The sequence below is a fragment of the Eucalyptus grandis genome, chromosome 8 (genome assembly GCF_016545825.1).
Source record: "Eucalyptus grandis isolate ANBG69807.140 chromosome 8, ASM1654582v1, whole genome shotgun sequence".
Taxonomy (NCBI): Eukaryota; Viridiplantae; Streptophyta; class Magnoliopsida; order Myrtales; family Myrtaceae; genus Eucalyptus; species Eucalyptus grandis.
The window spans coordinates 52,823,428-52,849,912 of record NC_052619.1 but is presented as its reverse complement, the minus strand read 5'-3'; the positions used below and the strand labels follow the sequence as shown (position 1 = coordinate 52,849,912).

The following is a 26,485-nucleotide window of genomic DNA, read 5'->3' as shown; positions in this document are numbered from 1 at the left end:
GCATTTTCACTCAAAGGTTTAAAGCAATATTAATTTAATTAAAATATTTTGAAATGAATTTGAATTTGTACAATAGGTTTATAATTGAATTTGCGATTCTCCCATGTTGAGTGACAATGTTTCCATGCCAAAGAATAATAACATTTAGAAGAATGTAATTATATTCAGACGCTCAAAAATCTTGTCCTATTTTTGGAGAGATTTATTTGTGAGAAACATGGTTCTTTACGTTGTGTTGAACAGATATGTATATATACCATAGTACTGAAGCATAAAGTACCATATTATTCCTCCATTTGGATGTAATGATTACAAAATCTCATTAGAGGCTAAGAGCAAAAATTGGTTTGTCAGAAGGAAAATCAACAAAGACCATATGCATGGAGAGTTTGTGATGTTTGTTTCTCTTCACTGTCGTTTTCTTTCTGCCTCTCCCCTTCTTTTGAGCTTTCAAAGAAGATAATAGCAACTTTGCATTCTTGACTTTGTCACATTCGAAGTATGTTGTGATATCACATTGAGACAGCGACAGTGTCTGTTGGAGTCAACACCTAATGCAACCCACAATTGTGGACGAATTGAAGTCGGCAAAGAAAGAGGAGAAAAGTCCAAGATGTTCTTCAAGCATTTTCTGAAGAAAGAAGAAAATAACAAGCAAGAGGAAGTCAACAATTGTGGCTTTACAAAAGATGAAGAACGTGTACAGCTAGCAAAGAAATGCCAACTCTATAGGTCTTGGGCGGTGGCTGTCAACTTTGAAAGAAGGGACTGAACGTGAACAAGAAGGAAAGTTTCTATGGGGGAATCCCTCCATAAAAGGGTTATGAATAAGAGTGTGTGGGTTAACCCTCCACCGTTTGAGTGTGATAGAAAAGATTATCTTGAATGTCATACTTATATCGCAGTTTAGTATAACAAGAGTATTTGAATTGTCTATTACGATTCTCTCGTGTCAACACCAAAACGTTTCTGCATACTTTACAAATAGTATCAGAGGAAAAAGTTGTGCATCCTACCGTATCACCATGTCTAGCAAACTAAGATAGTTCTTGTGGTTCTTACATATATATTTTCTTAAACAAAAATTTCTTCAAAAAGGACGGACAAAGTGTCCCCAAAACCCGGTTGATATGGGAAAACCCTAAAAATGAGAAAAAGAGAGAGAGAGAGAGGAAGGTATGGACTCCATATGACATGTGCCAAAAAAGTGATTCACGATCAACCATATTAACATTTCCATTAATACAAATAACTATCAATGTCACTAGTATACAAATACATACAATTAATCAGCATACACTTGATAGTTCCTTAAATGATGTTTTTTTTTTTTTTGGTGATACAACATTGACCCAAAAAAAAAAAAATGTTGGTACCTGTAAAATAGAAACAATGTTTATAATCTATTATGAGTTTATGATGCTAAAATAGTTGCCAGCAAGCACAGCTGAAGTATTTTAAGAACATTGATTTTTTGGTAATATCAAAACCTTGGGTAAGAATTCAAACAGCCACCAGACTGCAGGATGCTTATTTAAATTTTGCCCATCAAGTAAAAGGGTGTGTATAAGTGTGCATCAGTAATTAAATATGAACTCAAAAAGGAGAGCGGAGGGCTAAATCTCTAGAACCAAACTTAGAAAGGGGCAGTTTTCGTTCTCGAGATCTAAGAAGGGACAACCTTTTACCAGAGCGGCGTGGCTGGGCTTGGGAGACCATCATAGCACGTGAAATGTTGATAATTCTACGTTTTCTTTTTTATTCCTCAAAGCTAGTGCAACGTGAACATTGTTTAGGAAATGCCAGATGAAGGACGGTGGCCTTTTATGATTTCGAGAGAGTATTCTTTCAGACGCTTTTATGAAGTCGCCGTTGAATGTTATCAAATAAAGGCAAGCCGGGGAAAAAACAAAGTGTGCATCGTGCACTGTGAAGTGTGAGCCCCGAATGCCTGCACGTTCGCTCCTTGAGATCGGAGACTCCCTTGGCTTCTTGTACTCACTCCATCCTAATCTTTTTCTACGTTTTCTTTTGTATTCCTCAAAGCTAGTGCAACGTGAACATTGTTTAGAAATGCCAGATGAAGGACGGTGGCCTTTTATGATTTCGAGAGGGTATCCTTGCGGACGCTTTTATGAAGTTGCCGTTGAATGTTATCAAATAAAGGCAAGCTGGAAAAAAACAAAGTGTGCATCGTGCACTGTGGAGTGTGAGCCCCAAATGCCTGCACGTTCGCTCCTTGAGATCGGAGACTCCCTTGACTTCTTGTACTAACTCCATCCTGATCATGAGCGTTAGGTCTCATCTCTTCTATAGACTAATGGTCTCACAATGCCGGCTTGGCGGAGAAAAGTTCGAGACTGTTAGTATATTGGAAAGTGGAGACACATCTCTTGGACCAACATAAAAAAGAACCACTCTTCGAGCTTAGATCTGAGAGGAATCATTTAATTTCCCTCATAATCGTAGTCTATGAAGTTGGAGCCCAATGCTAAAACAAGAATCATTCAATGTAAATATCTTTAATTTTGAAATGCTGACAATGATGACATGTGCCTGTTCTAATTTTATGGGGGTAATTATGGAGGAAGCTAATACTCTTATGTCCATTCTTCCCTAGATAGAGCATAATCTCAATAACCACGACTCAATTATTGAACAAACAAATTATATCGGAAGCATCCACGAATTTGCTATTGCCCCTTATATTATGTAAAGAAGTGACAACATTCAAATCAAGAAGGAGCAGATCTTTTCATGGTTCAGGGACCTTCACAAGAGAACTTCAGATGCTTGTTGCTCAAGACGAGAGTACTGCGCTTGTCTTGCTTCTCAGCGGAATCAGTTGAAACTAACATGACAACCTTAGCGGTCCACATAGGAGACAGATCTGCAGCTAGTGCATTCAATCTCCAATTCTGTCATACTTTAACAAAGGGTGCCTTCAGTGGTTAGTTGTTCCATATTCACTTTCACCTCCAAGCCCGTGTTTAATAAGGAGCTAACTGTGGCCGGGATATTGGATTTGAAAGAAGCAGCCAATGCCTACATGAACGAAAAGAATGAGAGGTTTTAAAAATTTTGAGATAGTTGAATGCAGCATATATACATCTAACAACAGGAACGATTGATAAAACATTACCAGAGTGGTATATAACTGCAAACAAGCAATATTTCTACTTCTACCCAAAGCGATGGATATTTAGTCAAAGGAAGTACCTTGTGGTCATCTTCTTTCTTCCGTTTGATAACCTCGAAAAGCCACTCACTGACAAGCTTTTGAAGTTCAACCATGATGCTGGACCTCTTAGCATCAGGAAAACTCTGGCATCAATCCAAGGCATTCACATTGTGAGACCTAAGAAGCGACATCTGAACAAACAGAGCCTACATACGTGTATTTCCAACTTTATTCAATTCAGGAGGAGTCTGAGATGATCTTTCGAACTCTATTAGGATCCATGGAACTAACTCGTGTTATTTTAATAGTATAGCCTGCACCAAATATGAAACCCAAACCACTCAGTCCCCTCGAGAGAGGATATGTCATGGTAATTTTATCTGAGCACATTTTGGGGGACAATTCTGTATATCTTCCTCTAATTGCTTTATTCCTTGACAGTATATGGAAAATTGAAGGACTACTTCAGAGGCTGAGGTAATTTAGGATTGCAATCATGCCAGATGGTGATGATAAGCATATTAATAATAGCTATAGATGCTCTGAGAAGTGAGGAGCACCTGATTCAAGACGTGAATGACTGTAGCAGCCTCCTCAGGTTTGCCTTCAAGTAAATATCCCTGCACAAAAAATTGGTTATAAACCATTTAGTTTGCCACAAAACAAGTAAATGACGATTAAAATTTAATCTTAAACCAGAGTGCTAAAAGCCACAATAAATGCTTCCAAATACCGAAAATGTAGTTATATCTCCTTTGTGTGATGACAATGAGCATTCTCATGCCCATAGGTGCTTCATGTCCTAGGATGTGAGCCAAAATTTGGTTTATTCAATCATTAACTCTCACTTTTTCGGCCATAGACCTCTCACCTGGTTTACCAAGAACTTTGTACTGATCTGTTTTGCAATATTAATATTTTCCCATTATCAGATTTTCTAATGCGAGAAGACCTATTGCTTTCAGGGTCTGATATTTGTGATTTCAACAGTCTGCGTTTGTAAACTAACTTCGCACATGAGAACCCACTGCCCACGGTGTGCTGCTTCATGGACTCACATCTTAACTTCTCAGTTTTCCATAGAGATTCAATGTCTCCTGAAAAGGGTAATTTTCGTCAAACCACTAAATAGGATAAAGAAGCATAATCTCAGAACAATTAAAGAAACAAAGACATTGAAAGACATGGTGCAGTGAAATTTTTTTTTATTTCTTATTTATACCCTTTTGTTTAAGGAGAGAAAGAAATCATTGTACTGAAGAAAATATTCTAGCACATCCCATCTTTTGTAGTAAGTGGTGGGACCTGGATGAGAGAACTATTTGTGGGAAGAAATGGAAAATAAGATTGTTGAGGGACAAGGGCTTGAGAGCAGCGAAGGGAGACAGAGCTAGTGTTGCTCACCAACTTTTGCAGCAAACTCCATCCAGATGTCAAATGCAGCTTTATGCAAATTCACTCCATTTTTGACAAATCTCTTTGAATACTTTGTGAGCAAACCCCAACTGTCTGTATCATCACAAATGCTGCAAAATTTTACCATGGAAAGAAAGGATGTCAAATGACATGAGCAAACTATTAGATCGAGAGTAGCAGTGCAGACAACATGATTCAAAATAAAAACAAGTTGATTAAATCGTATATAAATGACACTCATAAATTGGATAAATTGCTTGATAACTACGTAGTACATAACACACAATTAAGCGCAATAATGGCTTACTACATGATAATAACATCCTTCTCAGGAGAAACAGCACGGAAGTGAACCTGAAAACAATATTGGCCGTGGTGGGTCGCAATGGCAAGTTATTCTTCTTCAAAAGCTTCATAACTTCCTGCATGAGGGTAGCATCTTTGTGCTCTTTAGCATATTGCTGCATTGCAATACCCCAAGTTAGCAGAAGAATGGTGTAAATAAGACAAATGGAAAAAAGAATTGCTTGATATAGATACACTTCATCATTACCAAAAGGTGGTTTGCAGAGCCAATTGTAGGGGTGAATCCATAGACACAATGCTCCCACAAGGCCTTCTTACCTACAATTTTGTCAACCCTCAGTTTCTATCATCACGGATTAAGTGCACCATGCAATTTAATTTCTTAGCCTAAATAAGGATTTACAGATGTAGGTTCTGATTAAATCATGTACTCCCAGTGACAATTAATTGCTGCAATCTCCTAAAATGAGTTACACCATGGAACTGCAGTTTGATTTGATTTATTTTTCTTGAAAATTATGAAGAGCTTATACTAGAAACAGCTCGAACTGATAACTACTGAAGCTTAATGTTCATAAAAACACGTCTGCAAAAAGTGAATGCTCTTTGCTAAGCTTTAATAATGAATTCAATAACTTGAAGTGGAGGTGTCGTTCAAGAAATCAGTCTTATAGAGCCAGCAATGTGCAAAAAGACCTATTTACAGAATAAGCATTTGACACATATTAAGTAAGATTGAGCTTAAAATTGTCCGAGTCATCAACGAGTTAACAAGTTTGTACATGTAAAATAAATTGACCGTTTTAACCACTTAAAACACATTGAAGCATGTCAAGCAGGTTAACATGTTACTCACACAAGAAAAGTTAGTACACATTAAACAATGTTCTATGCACTTTAAATTGAATGTGCCTTTACACATTTAAACATGAAAAACTATATCTTGAATATGTTATATGTGTCATGTTATTCCCATACCCATGCTTAATACACATGTAGCATCCGTGTAGGACAAAATTCTGGTTTACATAATTGACACATCAAGGGGGAAAAAAAACACAAAAGCATAACTAGCTAACAGTACCAGTGGGGTGGTCAAAAAATTTCATAAGCAGCTGAATATGTTCACCAAGCATGACAGGCTTGAGGTAAAAAGATCATTTGAGAACAAACAACATACAACAAAATGATTGTGCTAATGATAGGGTAAGTAGCAACAATCGAATGCAGAAGAAGAACCAGGTAAATATATTAGCAAGATATTAAATTTTTGAACTTGGCACACAACTTGTGTAGATAAAGCTCACCAAAATCAAGAGCCCTTGCACGCACACATGCTTTTGTGACTTCCTGACAAAGGTTGCAGTTAAAATTCTCATGAATTTGATTTGACAATCTCCGCAATGAAAGTAAAAAACCAGGTTGATTTATCAACTACTCACAAATTAAAACTTTACTTCTCAAATGGAGCAAGAAGTCAACTAACAAATCTGCGTAGGTTCTGCAAGACATCAAAGAGAAGCTTGATATCCTCTCTGTTCTTGCAATTTTCAGTCATTGACCATGTCCATGCATTTGGAGCCATTGTTCCTTTCATATTAATGGACTCCAGAATTTTATCATACGTCTCCTTCACGGTCTCTGCATAATATTACAAGAACCAAATATTGGAGAAAGAACTACACGATGTGTCAAGAAACACATTAGATGGAAAAAAGCAAAAAATCCTGTGGGTTCCTCCATTTCAGCACTTGCTTCAGAAGAATATGGTAAACTAGAAATTATCGAACAAGGGGAAGCAGGCAATCTATTGCCACGAGCCGGCCCTGTGAATTCCAACGACAATCACATCAAAACCTTATACTGCCAAGAGAAATGCAACTCCGTTTTGTATCAACAAACTAATTCAACCCAGAACCGACATTGAAGAACATGAAGCGCTAGACTAGAAGAAACAATGCGATGCAATTCATTCTATTACAGAATCATGTCTCCAATATCAAATATAGGAAGGAAACACGATGAACACGATAAAAAAATACGGCGTCTCAATCAACAAGCACGATCCTGACAGCATAATCGTCCCTCCGCTTCAACTGGACTGCTCCACCAGGTACACATCCCTCGAATAAGTTATTCAGACTTCCTCATCAATCATCAAATTCTCCACCCGCCGCCCCATATCTAGACATCAAACTCAACCTAAAGAAGGCCCCCTACTGACCAAGAACGCATCAGTCTGGCATCTACAATCCACGTCGAGATTCCTCAGCAGCGAAAAAGAAAAGCCTAACGGACGACAACAAGCACGCTACCTGCGAAAACCGAGGGACTGAGCAGCAGAGGAGAAGGAGGAGCTGCGATCTCGACATGCCTGCGCACGAATCCGAGCGCATTCCGCGAGCCGACATGAACCGGAGGCTTGGGAATGCGGCAGAGCCTGCGAGCTCTCACCGCGGTGGCGGCGGCGGCGGCGTGCACGGCTCCGGCGAGGAGCAACGAAAAAATACGGTAATGTTCTCCTGTGGCGGCGTCCATAGCCACTTACGGTGTGGATCGATTAAAAGAACTTTTGCAAACGACACTCTCAAGATGGAAGAAGATGGCGTAGTATATGTTTGGAGATGCTTATTAATTAGCCTAAGGAAAAAAATAAATTATGGCAAGTCGAGAGAAATTTAAATTCCATTTGGTGAAGTAAAGCATTTGTGGGATTAATTAGTAATATTTCGATTATTAATTTGCTAATATTATTATAATTCATCATTTTATGATATTACGCTTTCTAACGTATTTACTTTTGGTCTATTTTGATTTAGTGGTTCAGAAAATGAATTATATGTGAATTTGGAAAATTGGCTAAGTTCAATTTTCAACCTGATTAAGTGCAAACAATTTCATATTTAACAATCACGTAAATTTTGGTTTGGTCGATTGATATTGGAAAATATCAAAAACATATCTCACTTTTTGCATTTTCACATCAATTAACATTGTGTTCCTTTTTATAAAAGAATGTCGTTTTCTCTCAAAAATGTCAATCCACAAATCCTAAAATTCTTACCCATCAAAAGCACTCAGAACCAATTGAAAATTAAATCGCTCAAACATGGAGCAAGAGATTTAAACGAGTTTTCAGCGGGAATAATTTGGTCTTTTCAATATTGAATTTTGCTTGGATCCATGTATATGCTATCGCCTTGTGGTTTTACACTCATCAGAAGACCAAGTTGAAAACAAGGGGACCTTGAATCACATGTCAAATCATAATGATAGAGTCGCAGAGTTAGATTTTAAAGGACTTAGTACTTGTTCAAATGCGGTTGAGCTAAACTTGAAATAATGACCAGAATATTGGTGCTTTATTTTTTGTTTTGACATATCAAATGAATAGCAGTGTATTGGTATTTTATTCTGAACTTGAAATTCCTATAGACTAATGGTCTCACGATGTCCGCAAGTCTTTGACAGAGAAAATTTTGAGACTGTTGCAACATATAAAGAACCAATTTTCGTGCTTAGATATGAGAAGAGCCATTCCTTTTTTTTTCCCCCTAAATTGCAGTCTATGATGAGCTTGGAGCCTAGTGCTAAAACTTATTGAACAATCATTAATAGTGTTTAACCACTGAGATTCGCCCCAGTGGCCATCCTTCCAACATAGAATGGGGAAGTGAGGGGTTCATTATCTCCGATATGCCTGACAATGTGCGCATGTGCCCGTCCTAATTTCGGATAGGGATCTGATGTTTTGCGTCCATTCTTCCCCAGTGGACTCTCAATCGTTGCGGTTAGATTATTGAATATAAATTGTTGGAATCATCCACGATATCGCTGATGAACCTTACATTATGCATTAGATGCTGAAGAGCACGAAACGACACTGCTGTTTGGCTGTACATTAGAAACGAATAGACGGTGTACCCCAGGCATCGTTGACTTTGTCACAGTCAAATTACGCTGCAATATCCTATCGGAACAGTATCACCATTTCTAGCAAACTAGCTTTTGGTCATCTCTGGCGATTGTCTTTTCTGTCTGCAGTTTCACGGATTTCTTGAACACATATTATACCAAGTGATAACAAAAACTGCTGTATTTTTTCAGGAGGAGGTTGCTAAAGAATTCGGCATTCCGGTGCGCATTCCTCAGAACTGTTTTCCATGGACATTTTTTTTATTTTTGGTTTAGTTTCTGTTTAGCTTCAGCTGGGTAATCATTTAGCCTTTTAAGTCTACGTAATGTTGTGTTAATGTGCTGCACTACCTGCCTTCTATTATCTGGTTCTTGAGTTTTTCTTATCACTTAGTTGATTATTTTTGTGTACGAGTGGAAAATAATGGGGAAGAAGCTTGTTCAGCTTATTCTTGTAGGAGTTAATTGTTCTTCAGAGTGATAGGTTTTAATATTCTCTTACTTGCAAGGGGAGGATATCTTTTGATTATGCATTTTATTGGCAGAGATGCTTCCTCTTTTCGATTTTTCCCTTTTGTTCTTTCGTTTGTCTTTTAAAATTTTCCGTACTGCTTATGTTCATTTGTCGTGCTTTATCCACTGTTCCAATGCCTTTTGATTGGGTCTCTACTTTCTTTCCCACCGTATTTGTTTTTCTTTTTGATGTACCGTAGGTAGGATAGTTGAGAGAAGTGTCAAATAAAGTTCCGAATGCCGAATTGAAGTTGTTCTTGGAAGTAGTACTTGGGCCAGTAAAATTTCTCGTGGCATCTTGATCAATAAAAGGCTTTCATTTGCTAAGCGGCATCACTCATTTGATTGAGCTGCATTTTTTCAGGATATGCACCCCACTGCCCCACTGACAAGTCAAAGGAAGATATGTTATTGTTCTTTAAGCCACTAACGAGGCTTTGATGCGTTTTTGGACGATGGGGAGTGTCGATTCTGCGTGATTTGGTTTTGTTCGATAGGCGCTTGATCGTTGGCGGTATTTTCGAGGCATATTGTCAGCTTGGACGTTAGCTTTTTCCCAGACTGGGACGAACGTGCTCGTGTTTTTGGTGCTGGAGGTGTTTTTCGGTCCATTGGGTTGTGGTAAATGTTCAGTTTTTTTTCCGTGGATTGATCGAGGAGTGGCGTTTCATCGACTTGATAGGGAAAAAAAAGGGAAGAAATTGGTCTACTTTCAATTTGTTTAGTGCCTGGATTTATGAATTCTGCCGGATGGGACTGGAGATGCTGGTTCAGAATGTTTGTGTTGGAAAATATGTGTGATGATTGATCGAACAGAGCGAATTTTTGGCTATGTTAAGGATTTGATTGAGAGATGAGTACATGTTCTGGCAGTTTTAAAGTAAAAAAATGGTCACGTTTGCGGCATTAGTCTGGGTAGATATAGGAATGGATGAACTGCGTAAGCATCGCTAAAGCATGCATTTGTGAGTACATCGGAAAGCTACAGCACCGCCAAATGAGGATTTCAAATGTCTAGATTGACTAGATGAGCTGTCCGGGGTTAATAAAGAGTTCAGGCCAGCGATACTTGGTTTTGGTTTCCTGCCGCTTTTGTATTCCGGAATTAATTAGGTGGACGCGTAATCGAGTTCGCTTTTTTTCGATGTGTTGTCAAGTTGCTCTCAGTAGCAGCTTTTGCATTTTTATGCGATTTTTTTTTTTTCAACTTATTTCAGTTTGTTTTTGCTGTCTCATTGTTGTGGTTATTGGTGATGCTGATAGTACCATCTCCATTAGCTTCCGAAGGTTCTTGAGGTTTGATGTTGGTCTAATAATTGCTAGTGATCTACTGGTCTGAAAACTACGTAAATTTTCTGGGGCAAATTACATATTGCCCCCCAAGCTTTTACAGTTGTCGTCTATTGGCCAGTGATGTTTCAATTTTTGCAATTTGCCCATGAATTTTAGAAATAGATTGCAATGCGTTCCCTGGATTGACTTCGATCGATTTCCACTTGGAGCTCCAGCAACGTGACTCAGTACGGAGGAAATTTGTCATATTAGCACATACATATAGTAAGTAGAAGAATAATTAGAAAAAATATATTGCACTTGAGAGCATGTGACTACAATTCCGACGAGAATTTGACTGGATCAACGCCAAATGCATATCAATAGATAGTTTTAAAATATGCTTTTGGGTAGTCCCTGTTTTTTTCCCCACATATATAGATGATATATGTCCAATAACTAGTCACGGGCAATCACGTGGTCAGATTTACGAGAACATTTTGCTGCACATGGTGTCCAATTTCAAAAAGTCTAGGATGCAAAACTTGAAACATCATGGGTAGCTTGCCATTATGCCAAAAACTTGGCCGCAAAATGTAATTCACCCGAATTTTCTGTGCAATTTGGGATGTGGCTTGGCTGACCTGGTTGAGTATCTGCTTTTGAACTAGATTGGATCTTTGAAACATTAGTAAACATTTGGCATTGTACTTTAGACCTGACTTGTGTAGCACCATGAGCTTACTTAGCACTTTGGTAATGCTCACTTTTGACGTTTTGAACAGGTACCTGTCAGCAAGACATCTAATTTCAGTTCTGTTTCCCTTCTTATCAGTGGCAGAAGTTTCCCCCCAAGTTTTTTACTTTCCAGGTTTCCACTAATGTTAATTCCTGCATTTTAGAAAAAGAAGGTAAAAGCTTACGACTCTTGTCCCAAATGCTGATATGATCATTGTTACATATCAAAGCCAAGATGATATAAATAGTTTACCTCCTAAGAGTAAAAATTTTGCAAAGGTTGCCAGTGGAAATGATGCAAGACAAAAGTCATCATCTGTCTCCGAGATGGTTTGATTTAACAGTTCATCTGCACAATTCCCTACGAGGAAATAGTTGAAGTACTTAGTTCTGCCAAGAAATCTTATGTGCCAATGTGCCTGTAAGAGAAGGTAAGGTGTCATAGATTGAGAAGTGGTCTGTGAACGCAGTCTTTGTTTCACCTTATAAAAACCGGTTAATTGCCTAACCATGCAAGTGTCACAGTTGCAACATTTACACATCTACCTTTGACATCTTCGCTTCCACATTCCGTCAATAGTGTCCATGACGATTTTGCACGATTCTCATGTCTTAGCCACTAATTGCACACTATAGAAAGACTAAATGGTCCACAATGCTGTTACCGGTACCAATCTGCAGGAAAATACCCTGATCAGTTGTCCACAAATATTCCTAGTAACAAAGGACAGACATTCTCTAGAACAAGCTGGTCCATCACGACTTATTGCATCTTGCATGATAAATCCACAAAATAATTGTTTGAACAAGTAGCTTCGACTGAAATTAGCTCATCACTTGCTGCATGATGCATCTTCTCCTGAGGTATCACAAACTTTATCAACCTGATAACTACTAAATCCTATGTTATATAGCCATACCTACAATAAAGGGAAGACTCCAATTACATGAAAACCGTTACGAGTATGATTAGTTAGTAGAGAAGCAGGTGGAATCAAATCATTTTCATCTCACATTAATATGTTCAACCGTGGCTATCTTTGAGCTAGTCACTAATAATTATACGCATTAGTAGACATACATTGTGTGTGTGTGTGTAAGAGAGAGAGAGAGAGAGAGAGAGAGAGAGAGAGAGTATAATAAACATTATTATGTGTCTTAAACTTTTGAATCGATATGAAAAACTCATGATGGCTTTTGCAAGAATGAGAGTTACTCAAAAAAAAATTTATAACGTAATGAGTCCTACAAACTACCCTGCTTTGTTAAGAAGAAAAACAAACAAGACAGTCATAATGTATAAGCTGAACAAAAAGAGTACGTAGAATGCCGGAATATATGATACTTCACTTGTTAGACAGGTTGAAAGACATGCAAAGCAAACCTCAAATTCAGTCATCAACAATTCCCCATAATTTATTTGATATTCTGTCAAGATCAACACCATACCACTCTAGGGAATTGATGGTACGTCTTCTGTGGGAACCAAAAATAGTACGGAGGCAAATAAGACAAAAATCTTGTCCAGGAGGAATACGTAATGTTTTTGGTATGCAAACACTGTAGTAAGATGCAAACACTGCATTGCCAATATAGAGTTGTCCAAATGTTTAAACCTGAATATTCTGTGCTTCATGATTAACCAGGAAATAAAGTGTTTCGGTTAAGTAAATCAGGCGAATGCTGGTCTGGAAAAGACAGTTTCAGCACACATAATTAGACAGCCAAATAACTTGAATGTCAATACATCAATAGCCCTTCCAAGATGGGAAAAAAACACTATGCATCAATAACCATATATTGCATTTCATATACAAAGGTGAACAATAGAACAGCCCTTTGTCTCCATAAGGGTTGAAGGTCTAGCGTTGACTCTGTCAAGATCCCATCCATAAGTTTCCCAACACCAAGCCCCACACACAACAAAACCAAACCCACCCTCAGCACCACAAAAAGGTGTTAATAATATGGAATAGTGGGATTGGATGCGAATATACAACAGAAGCGCATTTAATTGCTTCCACAAGAAGCAATTGAATGTTGGTGGGGTGAGTCACATCCTGCGAATAACATAAATGCCCCTTGAACTACAAAACTTACTGTCACAAGTAGCGAAGGAGAAACTCAATCTTAAAAAGGACTGCAACGAATGGGCATGACGTCACAATTGGCTCGACAAAATTTTCAGCAAGAAACCAGTAAACAAAAATAAAATTTTAAATCATTTAAAAGTTTTAGGACAAGATGTTATACTTGCTACTAATATTTTGAGAAAGGGTATAGTCTAAAGTCCATGCAACCTATGATCCTATCATAGGCCACACGAACATTAGTGTAATCAGACTTCAAGATAAAATTTAACTCTAAAAAATCACCACTTGTCATTGAGAAGAGAATCAATGGGACATGAATTTGGATTGGGCACCATTTCTGGTACTAGTTGAGCAACAGGTGCCTCCAAATGTACCCTGGAACACTCTGTCCAATAAAGCTGAGAGAAAAGGCATAATTTAGACATCTTAGCATTGGCTCCAGCCTACAACATATCTGGCCTTGTAGTCCTACTGAAGAGGATCTGCTTCTTTTGATTAGAGAGAGGCTTAGGTAGAAACAGTACACCAAACACGAATTTAGGATTGATATATAATCTATCTTAAAAGGCATTAGCACTTCACGATTACATGACGTAAAACTTGAGCTTTGAGTGCTTTAAAAAGTTATGTGTCCAGACCATGAACATATCGACAATTCCATAAATTTTCCAGCAAGTAAACTTTGTAATGATTAGTTGGAAGTGACCTTATCCACTATATTTAGGTATTCGACCAACTTGAAGCTCCATAGCTTTATGGGTAAGACTCAATTTACAGTGCTAGATACTTAAACAATTGGTGGTTAGCATAAATGGCTTATTGCACCCCATTCTGCTTGTGTTTTTCTATGGTTTGACTTACCAAAACTGAAAGAAAACAAGATGCTGTCTATGATGAATTGTGAATATAAATATGAGAGCAATAGAAAGTTCAAGATCCACATAAAGAGCCTAGACTCTTCAACACAGATTTGGCAGAGAATTCTAGATGACTCTTAACAGATTATCATCTGAATATTGCAAGAACACAATAGGAAAAAAAAAAACGATAAAATTCACAATTCCAGACCATAGCAGTTTTTAACTATCTTACCACAAGATCAATTCCGCAAAAGGATGCCATAGCCCCTCCCATAGAATACTCTGTCACCATGACATTGATGTCCCCTTATAAATCCTTGGTTCTTATAACAGCATCCTATCGGGTTGAATTGTCATATCAAGACAAGGGGACATCAATAGAGTAAGACTGTAACTCAATCCAACCGAGAAGAATCCACAGCTTGCAAGAGGCATATCATCTTTAGAGCTATCCAGGGCACCATGCATGCCCGGGTAGTACGTTAAGCTGTTTCCACTATCCAGTAGAGATCTTCAACCCAATTCTGTATGCTGTAGACATAAATAGAAGTAATCACTACCTGAAAAGCTCAAATGACAGAGAGGTGATAGAATTTTTCACAGAACAAAATTAGTGAAGTATGTGATCTTCTCATGAACCAATCTACAATTACAAGAAGGTAACTTTCACATCTTGGTGGAAATGATTCACCCTTTTCCCTTCTTATGGATAGTTGATCCATGGGTCTTGTGTACGCACTCACAGGAGGCTGCTCTTCTTAGCTTAAATTTTCATCAAAACCTTCGCAAGTTTTTTTTTTTTTTTTTGGTGACCCAAGGAACCTCTGTGCGCTGCTTCGCGGCAGAGAGTAAACCCTGGGATGGACTGGGCCACCACCACAGACCCAGCCACAGGTAAATCACGCGTTTTGCATTGAAGCAATGCGGACGCAGAGTCTCGAACCCTCCCCCCTGCGGATGGGGTACCAAGCCTTAACCATCGCGACCACCGCGGGCGGTGGTAACCTTCGCAAGTTATTTGTAAGGGGAAGAGTTGCTAAAGTTAGCATGCATACCTATGTTCTTGTGCACCTCTAAAAGCTATAATCACAGCATTAAGATCCTTGGCCACCCCAACATATGCCTACAGGTAATGTATATGTACGTTTAGAAATAGATATAAACAATTAGATGCAATTTAAACATATAGGCATCGCAAGCATTGCAGATTGGTAAGCCACTGCAACCAAATAATCTGCGTGTAAGCAGTGTTGAATGCCCACTATGAATTCAATGAATTCAAACCCCTGCTTTCATATCAAAAGGCATTATTTACCAGTTCAGAATCTAATAAGATGAGGTAGCATATGCCCACAAAATCTCATCAGAAGAATTGGCCATTTAATACTGTACTGAGGATCCATTCTTCAGGCAACCTTAACAACAATGTCATATTAAACCATATTAAATTACCTTGGTCTTTCCATCACATCTAGGACAAGTCCAACTACTAAGTTCTGTCAAATCTGACATTAAACCTGCAAAATAAAAAGCTGTGCATCTAGTTACAATGTTATTGTATTTAAATGGTGAAACCTGAAGAGTAATAACAACAACAAGCTCTAGGTAAACGTGAAAATCTTTATAAAGAACACTTACAGCTGATGCATACTCCGCCAATGTCATGGCAAGAGTGCAATTGTAAACAGCTTTACAAGCCTTGGACCTCACTCTGAGTTCTACATTTACCAGTTGAGAAAATTTCACATTGATAATGTGGTCAAAAACTCATTTAATGACAAGCAATGGAGCAAGTTTCTTATGTCTCTAGCAAGCTATTTCGACAATCAAGTAAGAGGAACACTTCACAAGGAAACATTAGCTCAAAATAATATTTCAGTATATTTCTGCCATCCTTGTTCGTGAACTTAAAGAACTATATGTTCAAATGCAACGAAAGGTGAATAAGTGAACAACATAAGGCTCCTCTTTCCCATAAAGCTAGTCTGTTGAAACTTACAAGCTACAGTCCATTACTCGACTGGAGAAAGGCCGAATAGCTGATAGTCAATCACTGTGAGACACTCAACACATTTTACCCCCAAAGTAGAAACAACAGGAAGAAATATTTGTATCAAACAAATATATGGAAATTCGATCAATCGACCATATTCCAGTTGTAGCATTGATTCAAACTCGGTAATCCAAGAGCTTAGCTAATCCAACCAAATAATTCAGCAATAGTATGCCCCATTAAATCAGGCACTACAGCTCCACAACACGGTCGACGATCCCCCTCCCCCAACCCCGAAATGCCTAATCCGCCAAATTCACACTACAAACCTCTTTGTCCAACCTCAAAACTGACATGCTCGATACTAGACTCCCAATCCCAATCAAGTAGGAGGATCGAAGCGATCGATCACATGAACACGAATTGCAATTACTGTTGGAATCAACACCTAATATAAAAAACAAGAAGCCAAAAGCATGAAGAAAACAAAGAAAGAATTCTCCACTACACACGTGAGAATTCTAGAGAAAAGGAAAGCAAGAGTTAGACGGTTTGTAAACCGCCAAAGAGAAGTGTGCTGCAAGAAGACACACGTTGGCCAAAGAAAAGGAATGGGCACATATTAAAATAATAGTATAATTGTCACCGGAGCCTTCAAGGAGCAAGAAGCAAAGTTCAACTTTGCTAGTACTTGGACGTGAAGAAAACGCAGCCCATAATTTTTGACTGCCAAGAAGAAAAGTTCAAGTTTGGCTCATGCACGTTGAAGATAATGGCAGAGGAGTTTAGGCGGTGAAGATGCTTATAAATATAGGGTTACGTTAGTTTATTTAGAGTAGGGAGAGAGACAAAGAGAGAGTGAGATTTTAGAGAGAGTTTTAAGCTTAGCAAAGCTTGTGTGTGTACTCCATTAAGCCTTTACAAGGCATATTGAGTAATATATTTTCTTTGTGTGTTTACACTCTCTCCCTCCAAATCCTTTTGATTCCAACAATTACCTCTCATCCCCACCCGCGGCAATGAAGCACTTCAGAACAACCATCACCCTCAACTCCACATTCTGCCGAGCAACAACATAATTCCAATCTCACACAATTAAAATGGCGCGATCGCCTGGCGAGGTGGAGAGATCAATTGCGGTCTTCTTCCGTATTGCTTGAATTCAACCCTCGAATCCTGGTCTTCGCAGCGTTTGTGGACTCCATAGCGATTTTCGCGGCGGATGGCGATCGAAAGCTACGGCGAGCTTTTGTTTTTCGGTGAGGTAGGGGGAAGGGAAGGAGAGGACGACGGATTTGCGAATTTTCCTGATTCGACCTCGGGCTCTTGCTCTGTCGGCGGGCATTTTCGGTGTCACGTCCGGTGATTTCGTCATTTCCGTGAGGGCAATGAAGGAAGTGTCGCTAAAATGACTCATTCACTTGAAACAATTTGAAAAAGACAGAAGAATGAAAGTGAAAAGATTGTAACCCACCCCCAAATGCGGTGACTTAACGTTACGCGGGTCACACTATTTCCTGGCTTCTAGCATGCTGGTAAGACAGCAATGACAGGCCTGTATACGTACGTAAACTGAGCAGTTTTGGTTCAAACTTAATCTTCCACAGTGTACGTGAGACTGCAACGTTAAGAATTGGTTGCGTCAGGCAGCAAGGGAAGGTCGGACCGCCTCTAGTCCTCGACCCGCAAGTCCCGTCTCGCGCGGGAGCTGACGCTGTCACCTTCAATTCTGCAGCAGGGGAAACGAAAATACAATCCCCCCTCCCCCCTTCCCCCTCTTACTGGCGGAATATCTTCGGGCCACTCGCATGTAGCGAAAAAGGAAAAGAGCAACCGAAAGGAAAAAAACCAAATTCCGAAAGATAAAAAGGAAAAGCGTGAAAAGAAATTAAAACAAAAATACGAAATGACGCAAAGAACCCTCCTCTGCTTCCTCCAGTTTCCGACACTGACTCCGATACGACTTCGAGTATCCCACCATCCCCCTCCGACTCTCTCCTCCTCCCATTTTTATTTCAGATCGTCACTTCGGATTCCGATTCGGCCTCTCTCTCTCTCTCTCTCTCGAACGAGAAGTGACGACCAAGCTGGAACCAGCAGGCGTCGTCCGATGCCTCCAAGGGGGAGGAGGAGCAACAGCAGCTCAACAATTGTTGTTTGTGCCAAGGTGGACCACTTGTGCTGGCGCAAAACGATTGACGCACGTGAGGTTGTCCTGTGTGTGGTGACAGTTGCTATCATCGTTGCTTCTGCTGTTCTGTTCAAAGATTTCTTCCAGAGGAGTCTAAGCACAAGTAAGATCACTGGAGATGCGTAGTCCATATGACGATGCTGCTATAAACCATGGAGCAGCGGGAACAGTGAAATGATTTGAATAAAATGATGAAAGGAGTATATCTCGGTTAGTGCATCTCAAAGGACTTCACACGAACAGAAAGTATTGTAAGAACTACCAAGATGGACAAACAAGTCCCTAACTTATCAGGAATGTACATCTACAAACTACCAAGATGGAAGGGGAAAGTCTGACATGGACTTGCCTTAAAAAGGGATTGCTTTATGACCTCAATTCAGTCAGATCAGGTGGACCTTTCGATGTCAAAATGGCTCTTTTAGATGCTAGACCTAAGGTACATGTGAGTTTGGAAAGATTGGTCTCCACCATCTCCCTGGGGAGCCTGGTAAATAGAATGTTTGAGAGAACCATTGATTGATGGGACATCAATGAAACATATATGCTTGTGTCGCGGCCCAAAAGAAAGCCGATCCAAGAGGTTCTTAAGGGACGTCCATGACTCATCTGTGGAGGACGTCCTGTGCTCGCTTGGATTCCCAACAAATCTCCTTCCAGAACTTTTCAAGAGCAAGTGAAACCGTCATTGAGCCGTATTCTAGAAGTCTCTAGTTTTATTTATGTCAGTAAATGGTAGTTAACATTAATGTCGGTAGATGAGGCAGTGTGATCTCATTCGCTGGATGAAAAGTAGATCGACGGATGTAATCAAAGAGCCTCAGGTATAAGAAGGGGTGCCCTCCCCTCATTTTTTATCCATACAACTATTTCAACAATACAAAGCTCCTTTCTTTCCAGAGCTCCTCTCTCTAGAAGCTTTCTCTTTCTAAGATCCGGGTGAGCGAATGAGTGTGCGATCAAGCAAGGCTTGACTTAGGCAATCCAAAAGTGCCTGATCGCAGCGCAGTCATGATCCCAATCGATCAGCTCGTGACACTTGAATGTTAAGGATTAAAGAGTCTAGAAATTCTCTGTGCTTGCCATCGTTCCTCACTGACTACAAAACCTTCAATCAGTTACATGACTTCCCTGTTGAGGCTTTTTCTATAAGGAGCTGGGATCTTGGAGCTTCCTAACTCGATTTGTTACCTTCATAAGCCTTGAACACTAGTCTTTGAGAAACTGCAAGTGGATAAAGATGCACCAGACTCAAACTGGAATTTGGAGCTGAACAAACTCAACCGATTGGACAGATTGGCCTACTGAGTGGCTTGAAGAAACTAATGGATTTTCATTTAGATCATTGTGGTAATCTGATCGACCAAAATCATTGGACAATTTGCCCATCTTCTCTAGCAACCATATCCTGATGTTTCTAATCTACCAATGTGGAGGATATTAAAACAAATAGACATTCTTCACCACGGGAGATTTGGAAACTAGCACATTATGGAGTTGGTTGATCAAACTTGGCAAATTTATGCGGAAAGAAAAGTGAATGGTCACCTGCCCTGTTGAGTACTTTTTTTATCTGAGAAGAAGTGCTTCCTATTCTGTTAAACATATGAATTACAAAGAGGTTTATGTAAATCTTCTTTTTCTGCAAATACCCTTGTTCGGATCTTCTTTGTTTTGGTTTGGTTTGGATGTTTCAATGGCTTGATTTGCTAAAGGTGAGGTCAAATTATATAAATTCCAAGTGCATTATTTTGTCAATATATTATGTGGTGATTTATCTAAGATACCTTATAATTTGCTGCTTTGTCTTATTGTATTTGAAATTGGTCGATGCCCCTAGTGTGCTTCTTTCATGACATGCCTTGGTCCCGAGTGTCTTCCTGTGGTTTTCTAGTGTTACAAGAAGTCATGTCCATCTCAAACATCTACATTGTCCTCCCACGCTTGTTTATTTTATTAAATAGGACAAATTAAAGGAAAAGACTGACCCATTCAGTAACTTTCGCAGTCACCCTCACTAAACCAACTTGAATATGAACTACAATTCATATACAGTCTTACCGAAATTGGATTTCCTTTGCATGCCATGTGTGCTTAGACTTGACTTTTTCCCCTTTTTTTCTTCCTTGTCTAATATTTGTTATTTTCCGTGTAAACTTTTTTTGCTTTCTTCACGTAGGAGAACGTTAACTTCATTATACCTTATACATCAAAGTAGCCATTACAATGTGTGTGAAAGTATCTCAGCACTTATGGCATCACCTCTACGACAACAACCAACACAAAATTGCAATGTAAAGAAGAAGGATACTCTACATTGGTAAACGCATGTCCAATTTGTTTTTTGTGTAAAGCATGGCTCCTAAGTTGGATTCACAGAATTTGAAGAGGAGGCGTTCCAATTCTTAATTGTACTAAAAGATGTTTCCAGCTGCAGATGGACTTGGTCTGAAGTTATCTAACTTGAAGGTAAATCTGAAATAATGACCCAAATCATTTTATTTCAAATTAATACAAGTGTGGAAAATATTATTCCAATTCTCAAAATTTAATGTGGAATAGTCTCATTTGTCCACAAGTTCTTCTATTTGTCTCTTTTTTTTTTTTTTTTTTTTTTTTTTTTATGACCATGGAACCGTCTCGCGGTCGATAGTAGCTTTTATTTTTAGGGACCCACCTCCCACGGCTCCCCACTTTAGTCGCGCATCATTTTCCCGGCCTTGTGGCCAATGTGCGATTCCACCAACTCGGCCACCACAGGGTGGGTTCCTCTTTTATGACCCTTTGTAATAGATAACCCACAAGCATTAGTTGAGAGAGTGAAGAGCCAAACCTCCGAAAACATTATTTGAAATAGAAAACTTTCATACTTGACTTCAGGGGAAGTCAACATTTTTTTTTTAATCATTATAGTCATTGAAGAGGTTTCACTAAACTTTTGCCAGTCATCATAGAGGTTTCGAGTACAATCGTGAATGTGGAAATGCTAATTTAGTTAAATTCCAAATGAGATCTAATAGGTCATATCATGTTCGCAAGCTTGTTTACCACACTTTCATTGGCTCAAAGTTTTTATATGATTACATATTGGTTTTGTGTACCTTGTTTTAGTAATGTTTTGTATAATAATTAGCACGATGCATGGATTTAATGTCCAATTGCAATGCTTTGTGACAAGCAATTTATTGACACTAGCAATAGGTTAAATGCGAAGGATGCTTCACCCCTGAAATAAAATGTAATCTTTTCTCAATTCAATTGATCACTAGGGAGTGCTTTGACGAAGATCCAGCTGACAATTCCACCAGGCTTTGTGCTTCAGAGTTAATTCCGGCCTGGGCCCAATCAGCCCACTAAACTGGACCGACCGAAGTTCACCTTAATTAGGCTGGCAGAAATGAACTTGTTTTGGAAGTTCCATGTCTGCTTTTGTTGACTTTACTTTGAATGAATTATTTAGGGGCAAAAGTAGATTCTCGTACGAAAATTTCTACACCACATAGTCCAGTGATTTTCCGTGCTAAGAAACATAATATTTGTCACCTTTGACAGGCTGCAATGATGCTGCAAGGAAGCATCCTTATTGACCAATTTTGCAGCAAAACTGGCCCACACCTGTCTGCATATTCCAGGGTAAATGAACAAAGGTCTCAATAATTATGGCCCGCATATATACAGGAAGTCTTTCTTTTCCTTTGAAAAAAGTAAGAGTTAGGCAGTGGGATCCCACGTATTTTCTCCTCTTCCTTAGCTTTTAAGCTAAAGGAGCAACCTCAATCTGGATTCAAATCGATGGAGTCTGATTTTAAAAAAAAATTGTGACAAGAGTTTCGTTTTACTAAAACAAAAGTTCAATAGAGTGATATGATAAAATCATGATTTAATATTTAGCAAGTGAACAAATTGATCTTGAAAATGATCTCAAATGGAAATTTGATACATCCAAAAGTGTTTTTTGACTCATCAAGTCATTGATTTAATAACTTCAATCTTAAATTTTTTTTTTGGTCACACTTGGATTTATGCCTAGAAAGACTTAAGAACATTGAATTATGAAATGGAAGATCTTTTGCACCTCTAAATCTAGCGAGATTTTTTTTCTATTGTGAAACATGGAATGTTTATTTACCACAAAATTTATTTAAAAAATAGAAAAATACTTGCAAAGAAACACTATCTATCCAAAAAAGCATTTTTCTTAAATAGTTTAGCCAATCATATCATTAATTAATAAAAAAGTAGGAACGATCTAATTTAACTAAATGGAAATGGAATATGTCGCATATATATAATTTTGCATTGCATCAAAATACATTCATTAGATTAAGAATTGCGTGAGATCTGTCGATGTGATTTTTATAAGGATACCAACAATCTAAAACCTAAGCTTCATGTGCCTTGTCTTAACGTGGCATTAGCATTAGCTCCCACTCTTTGAATGAGAGAAAAAAATCAAACAGAATAGTCAAAAAGAGAGGGAAAAAGTGCAGGCAGTGCAAGAAGACTGAAAATCATGGCATTGAACTCAAAGTCAAAGTCTACGAAGACTTGGACTGACAACAGTCCATGATGAACCAGCTTTGCTCCAAGAAGGAATCAAACCAATGATTGACCCAAGCATACGAAGACTTGGACTACCAAATGCACATGCTAAAGCATTGGCAGGTCTTCTTTTCCACACTAGGATCCATATTATTTTTCTTTGCTGTATTGCTTTATTTCTTTTCATTATCACTTTGCTTTTTTGACAAGATTTCCTTGGATCCTCAGGGACGTTTGAGGTCTCTAGTTAGTTAATTATTTTGATAGCTGATTGATTCACGGCCACCGCTTTTTGACAAAATCAAACCAACAAGATTTGCTAAAGCAATGGCAGGTCTTCTTTTTGGATCCTTTTTCTTTGGGACGTTCACTTTGCTTTTTTGACAAGATTTTCCATGGATCCTCATAGGCCAGTTAGTTAATTATTTTGATAGCTGATTGATTCACGGCCACCACTTGATCAAGGATTTTTTTTTTTTTTTGGGCCTAGCAACACTTGATAAGTAGGGCCTTTGAACTTTTTTCCATGTCTGAATCGTCTCCCAAAGAAAAGATCAAGTGAGATCAATGGAGGGGAGGCAATGCTTGTTTATTCATCATTGGATTGATCATAATCCAGACTGTAAAAAGCTTATGATATTGTACATATCAACGCTTTATGAGTGACTTTTATTGGCTAAAAAATGGTTGATAATGCAACTTACCTTGGTTATTGCTGAGTTAGTATTGTGAAACTTCAGTTGTGAAGTAGCTATTTTTTTTTATCGTGAAACATAAAATTTTAGTTATTAAGCGAAATGTGGTATACATATAGTTTTGCCTTGCATCAAAAGAAAATCATTAGATTAAAATTGCATTATCTACCACTCTCCAAAGAAAATAAATAAATAAAAGAACAGCGTACCGATAAAGGCAAAGTCAAAGTCTATGAAGACTTGGACTACCAACAGTCCATGATAAACCAGCTTTGCTCAGGAAGGAATCACACCAATGATTCATTCATTTGGTACTTTGTCCCTTGCAGACAGACATCCATAAACGTGGAGATTTTATCAAAAAGAAGGGAAAAAATGTCACTAGATCACTTTGCAAATCCAACACCGACTCATCGTTCTCCCATTCACCTGCAAAATTTACATGGCAATAAATTGATTTCCAATTCTCATATTCATCAATAATTTCATTTCATGATTTCCTCTGATTCTATAATTTCATATGGATTCGAAAATCAAATAAAAACAACCTCTAAGGATGTCTTTATGTCGCTGAGATTTTTTTTTTTTTTTTTGTGACTGGAAAATGCTTTTAGGAAATTCAATTTCAGAGAAAGGGAATCGGAAAATTTTGATTATGGTGAAAACAAGTTGAAAAAAACTGATTTTATTGTAATTGGTAATAAGTGAATCCACTAATGCAGCTTGTATCATTAAAAGTAACATGGAATGACTAATAAACTAGAATTGATATCTTCTTCATTTATTCTATAATCCATCAAAATAACATTGATTACAAAGAAATTAAGATAGAAATTATGAAATCATATTTGTAAAATATTAGATATAATCGTGCTTTGGAAATGTAGACAAACTGAGCATCAATAAAGTATATTCTTCTCAATTCAAAGCTTAGCAAGAAAACAAGGGTAATGATTCCTTCTTGCCAAGTCATTTTTCTCTAAGCTTATTGTTTTTAGGGTTAATACCACGAAAAATCTCAAACTAGTATATCCATGATAAATTTATCCAAAATTAATTTTTTGATCATAAAAACTCCAAATTGGCATATTTGTGATAAATTTATCCTCCATTAATTTCCGTTAAATCAAATAAATACTAAGAAAAAACACAAACCAGTACACATGTGATAAATAAAGAATAAAACCCCAAACTGATAGAGTGGTCAATTGTGAAAATTTGATGTATGCTTTTGTTGAGTTGACTTTGAATGAATCCACCATTTATTTGGGAGGCAAAAGTCGATTCTAATCCCAAAATTTCTACATCATATGGTCCAGTGATTTTCCGCGTTAAGAAACGTACATAATTGTCAACTTCGACGGGCTAAAGCGATGCTTCAAGGAGTCATCCTTATTGACCAAATTTTGCAGCAAATTGGCCCATGACTCTCTCTGCATATTCAGCCAATCCTGTGGCTTCTAAGTACAATGACCTCCCCAAAAGTCATTCAAAAAGATCTTTCCTTTTTATTTCCTTGATATTTCTATGGTGAAGAATAAAGGTCTTTGATAGTTAAGGCCCACATCTCATATGAAAAGTCTCTCTTTTCCTTTAAAAAGAGAGGAGTTAAGGCAATGGGATTCCACCTATTTTCTCTTCTTCCTGGAGCTTCTGAGCTGTATTGGAGGACACTTAATTTCAATTTGAATGCAAAGAGTCTTAATTTAAAAAAAAAAAAAAAAAAATCTGCAACGATACCTTTGGAGTTTCGTTTTACTAAAACAAAAGTTTAGTGGAGTTTAATCAAAATTAAAGCTATCGGAGAACAAATTTGATCTATGTTGGTCTCGAATCGATGAATTTATATTTCCCAAGAGTCTTTTTTGACTCATTGAGTCAATCGCGATTAATTGCTTCAATTTTAAATTTTCCTTTTGTCAAATTTGGATGGACGTATGAAAAGACTTAAGAGCCCATGAATTCTGGAACCAAACAATTTTACACCTTTGGATCTTGCGGGATTTTATTTTTCCTCCTTGGCTGCCTCACCATGTGTTTCCTCCATGTCGTCCTTATCAAATACAAATTGGTTCATTTAGTCCACATCGTACCCATCGAAATCTGAAGGTCTTGGTGGTGTTGGAGCATTCACATCAATCATGCACTCCCCGGCAACTTTGAGGAGGTCAGCTCGTCAATCACCGGGAATGACCATGGCCATGGGCATGGGTTAGGGTTTTCTAGGCGTGTGAGCAAAGAGCAGTGACAACGAGGGGAAAATCAAGGATTTGGAGCAAAGGAAGAAACGTGCGAAAAGGTCAAGGAACAATGTGGAAGGAGTTGTCGTGGGGTTTAAACAAAGTTTACCTAGAAAATAAACTAAATAAAAGGAAAGATAAAATTCTAAACCTGGCCATGTTGAATACTTTCGTCTCTTCATCCAAATAAAGAGAGACCCATCATATGCTTTCTTCTCCCGAAAAGGAGTAAGACCAGATGTGAAATGCTAAAATCAAGGTGGACGAATGTGAGTCTCAAGCGCAAAGCGGAAAAGGATAAAAGCAAAGCAAGAATTTGTATTCCAGTCCCACTTTTCCTTTGAAGTTTAAATTGTAGCTCGTTTCTTTTGCAAGAAAGACCGCGAAGTGGATTATCTCACTTCTTGGACCCTAAAAGTTGCTTAGTCCAGTTTTCTTTCAAAAGCTTAAACTTTGACTCTAAAAATTGCAAAATTCAGATTTTTAAGTTGTCGCTGTCCAAACAAGATGACAATTCATCTCAAACCATA

At 38.2% G+C, this 26,485-nt stretch overlaps 1 protein-coding gene and 1 long non-coding RNA gene across 5 annotated transcripts in view; both read right to left on the bottom strand.

Moving 5' to 3' along the window:
* Positions 1-2,633: 2,633 nt before the first annotated feature.
* The window catches only part of LOC104415025, a 49,131-nt gene continuing 25,279 nt past the window's right edge, over positions 2,634-26,485 (bottom strand). Inside the window, exons 1-8 of one of the 4 annotated variants that reach the window (XM_039300726.1) lie at positions 7,219-7,471; positions 5,151-5,221; positions 4,952-5,058; positions 4,586-4,707; positions 4,190-4,278; positions 3,742-3,801; positions 3,220-3,324; positions 2,634-3,045 (exon numbers count right to left, since the gene is read on the bottom strand). In XM_039300726.1, the coding sequence (XP_039156660.1) occupies positions 2,929-3,045; positions 3,220-3,324; positions 3,742-3,801; positions 4,190-4,278; positions 4,586-4,707; positions 4,952-5,058; positions 5,151-5,221; positions 7,219-7,441 (894 nt within the window). In that variant the 5' untranslated portion in view covers positions 7,442-7,471 and the 3' untranslated portion in view covers positions 2,634-2,928. Of the gene's footprint in view, positions 3,046-3,219; positions 3,388-3,741; positions 3,802-4,052; positions 4,279-4,585; positions 4,708-4,951; positions 5,059-5,150; positions 5,222-7,218; positions 7,472-26,485 lie in introns of those variants that run through there. The other 3 variants (XM_039300725.1, XR_005545852.1, XR_005545851.1) reach the window with 3 other exon arrangements.
* Positions 10,993-17,852, bottom strand: LOC104415007. The gene is made up of 7 exons (XR_005545854.1): positions 17,286-17,852; positions 15,933-16,012; positions 15,747-15,811; positions 15,350-15,417; positions 14,527-14,825; positions 11,595-12,920; positions 10,993-11,494 (listed from the first exon to the last, which is right to left on the bottom strand). It is a non-coding gene; the product is annotated as an uncharacterized LOC104415007 (long non-coding RNA).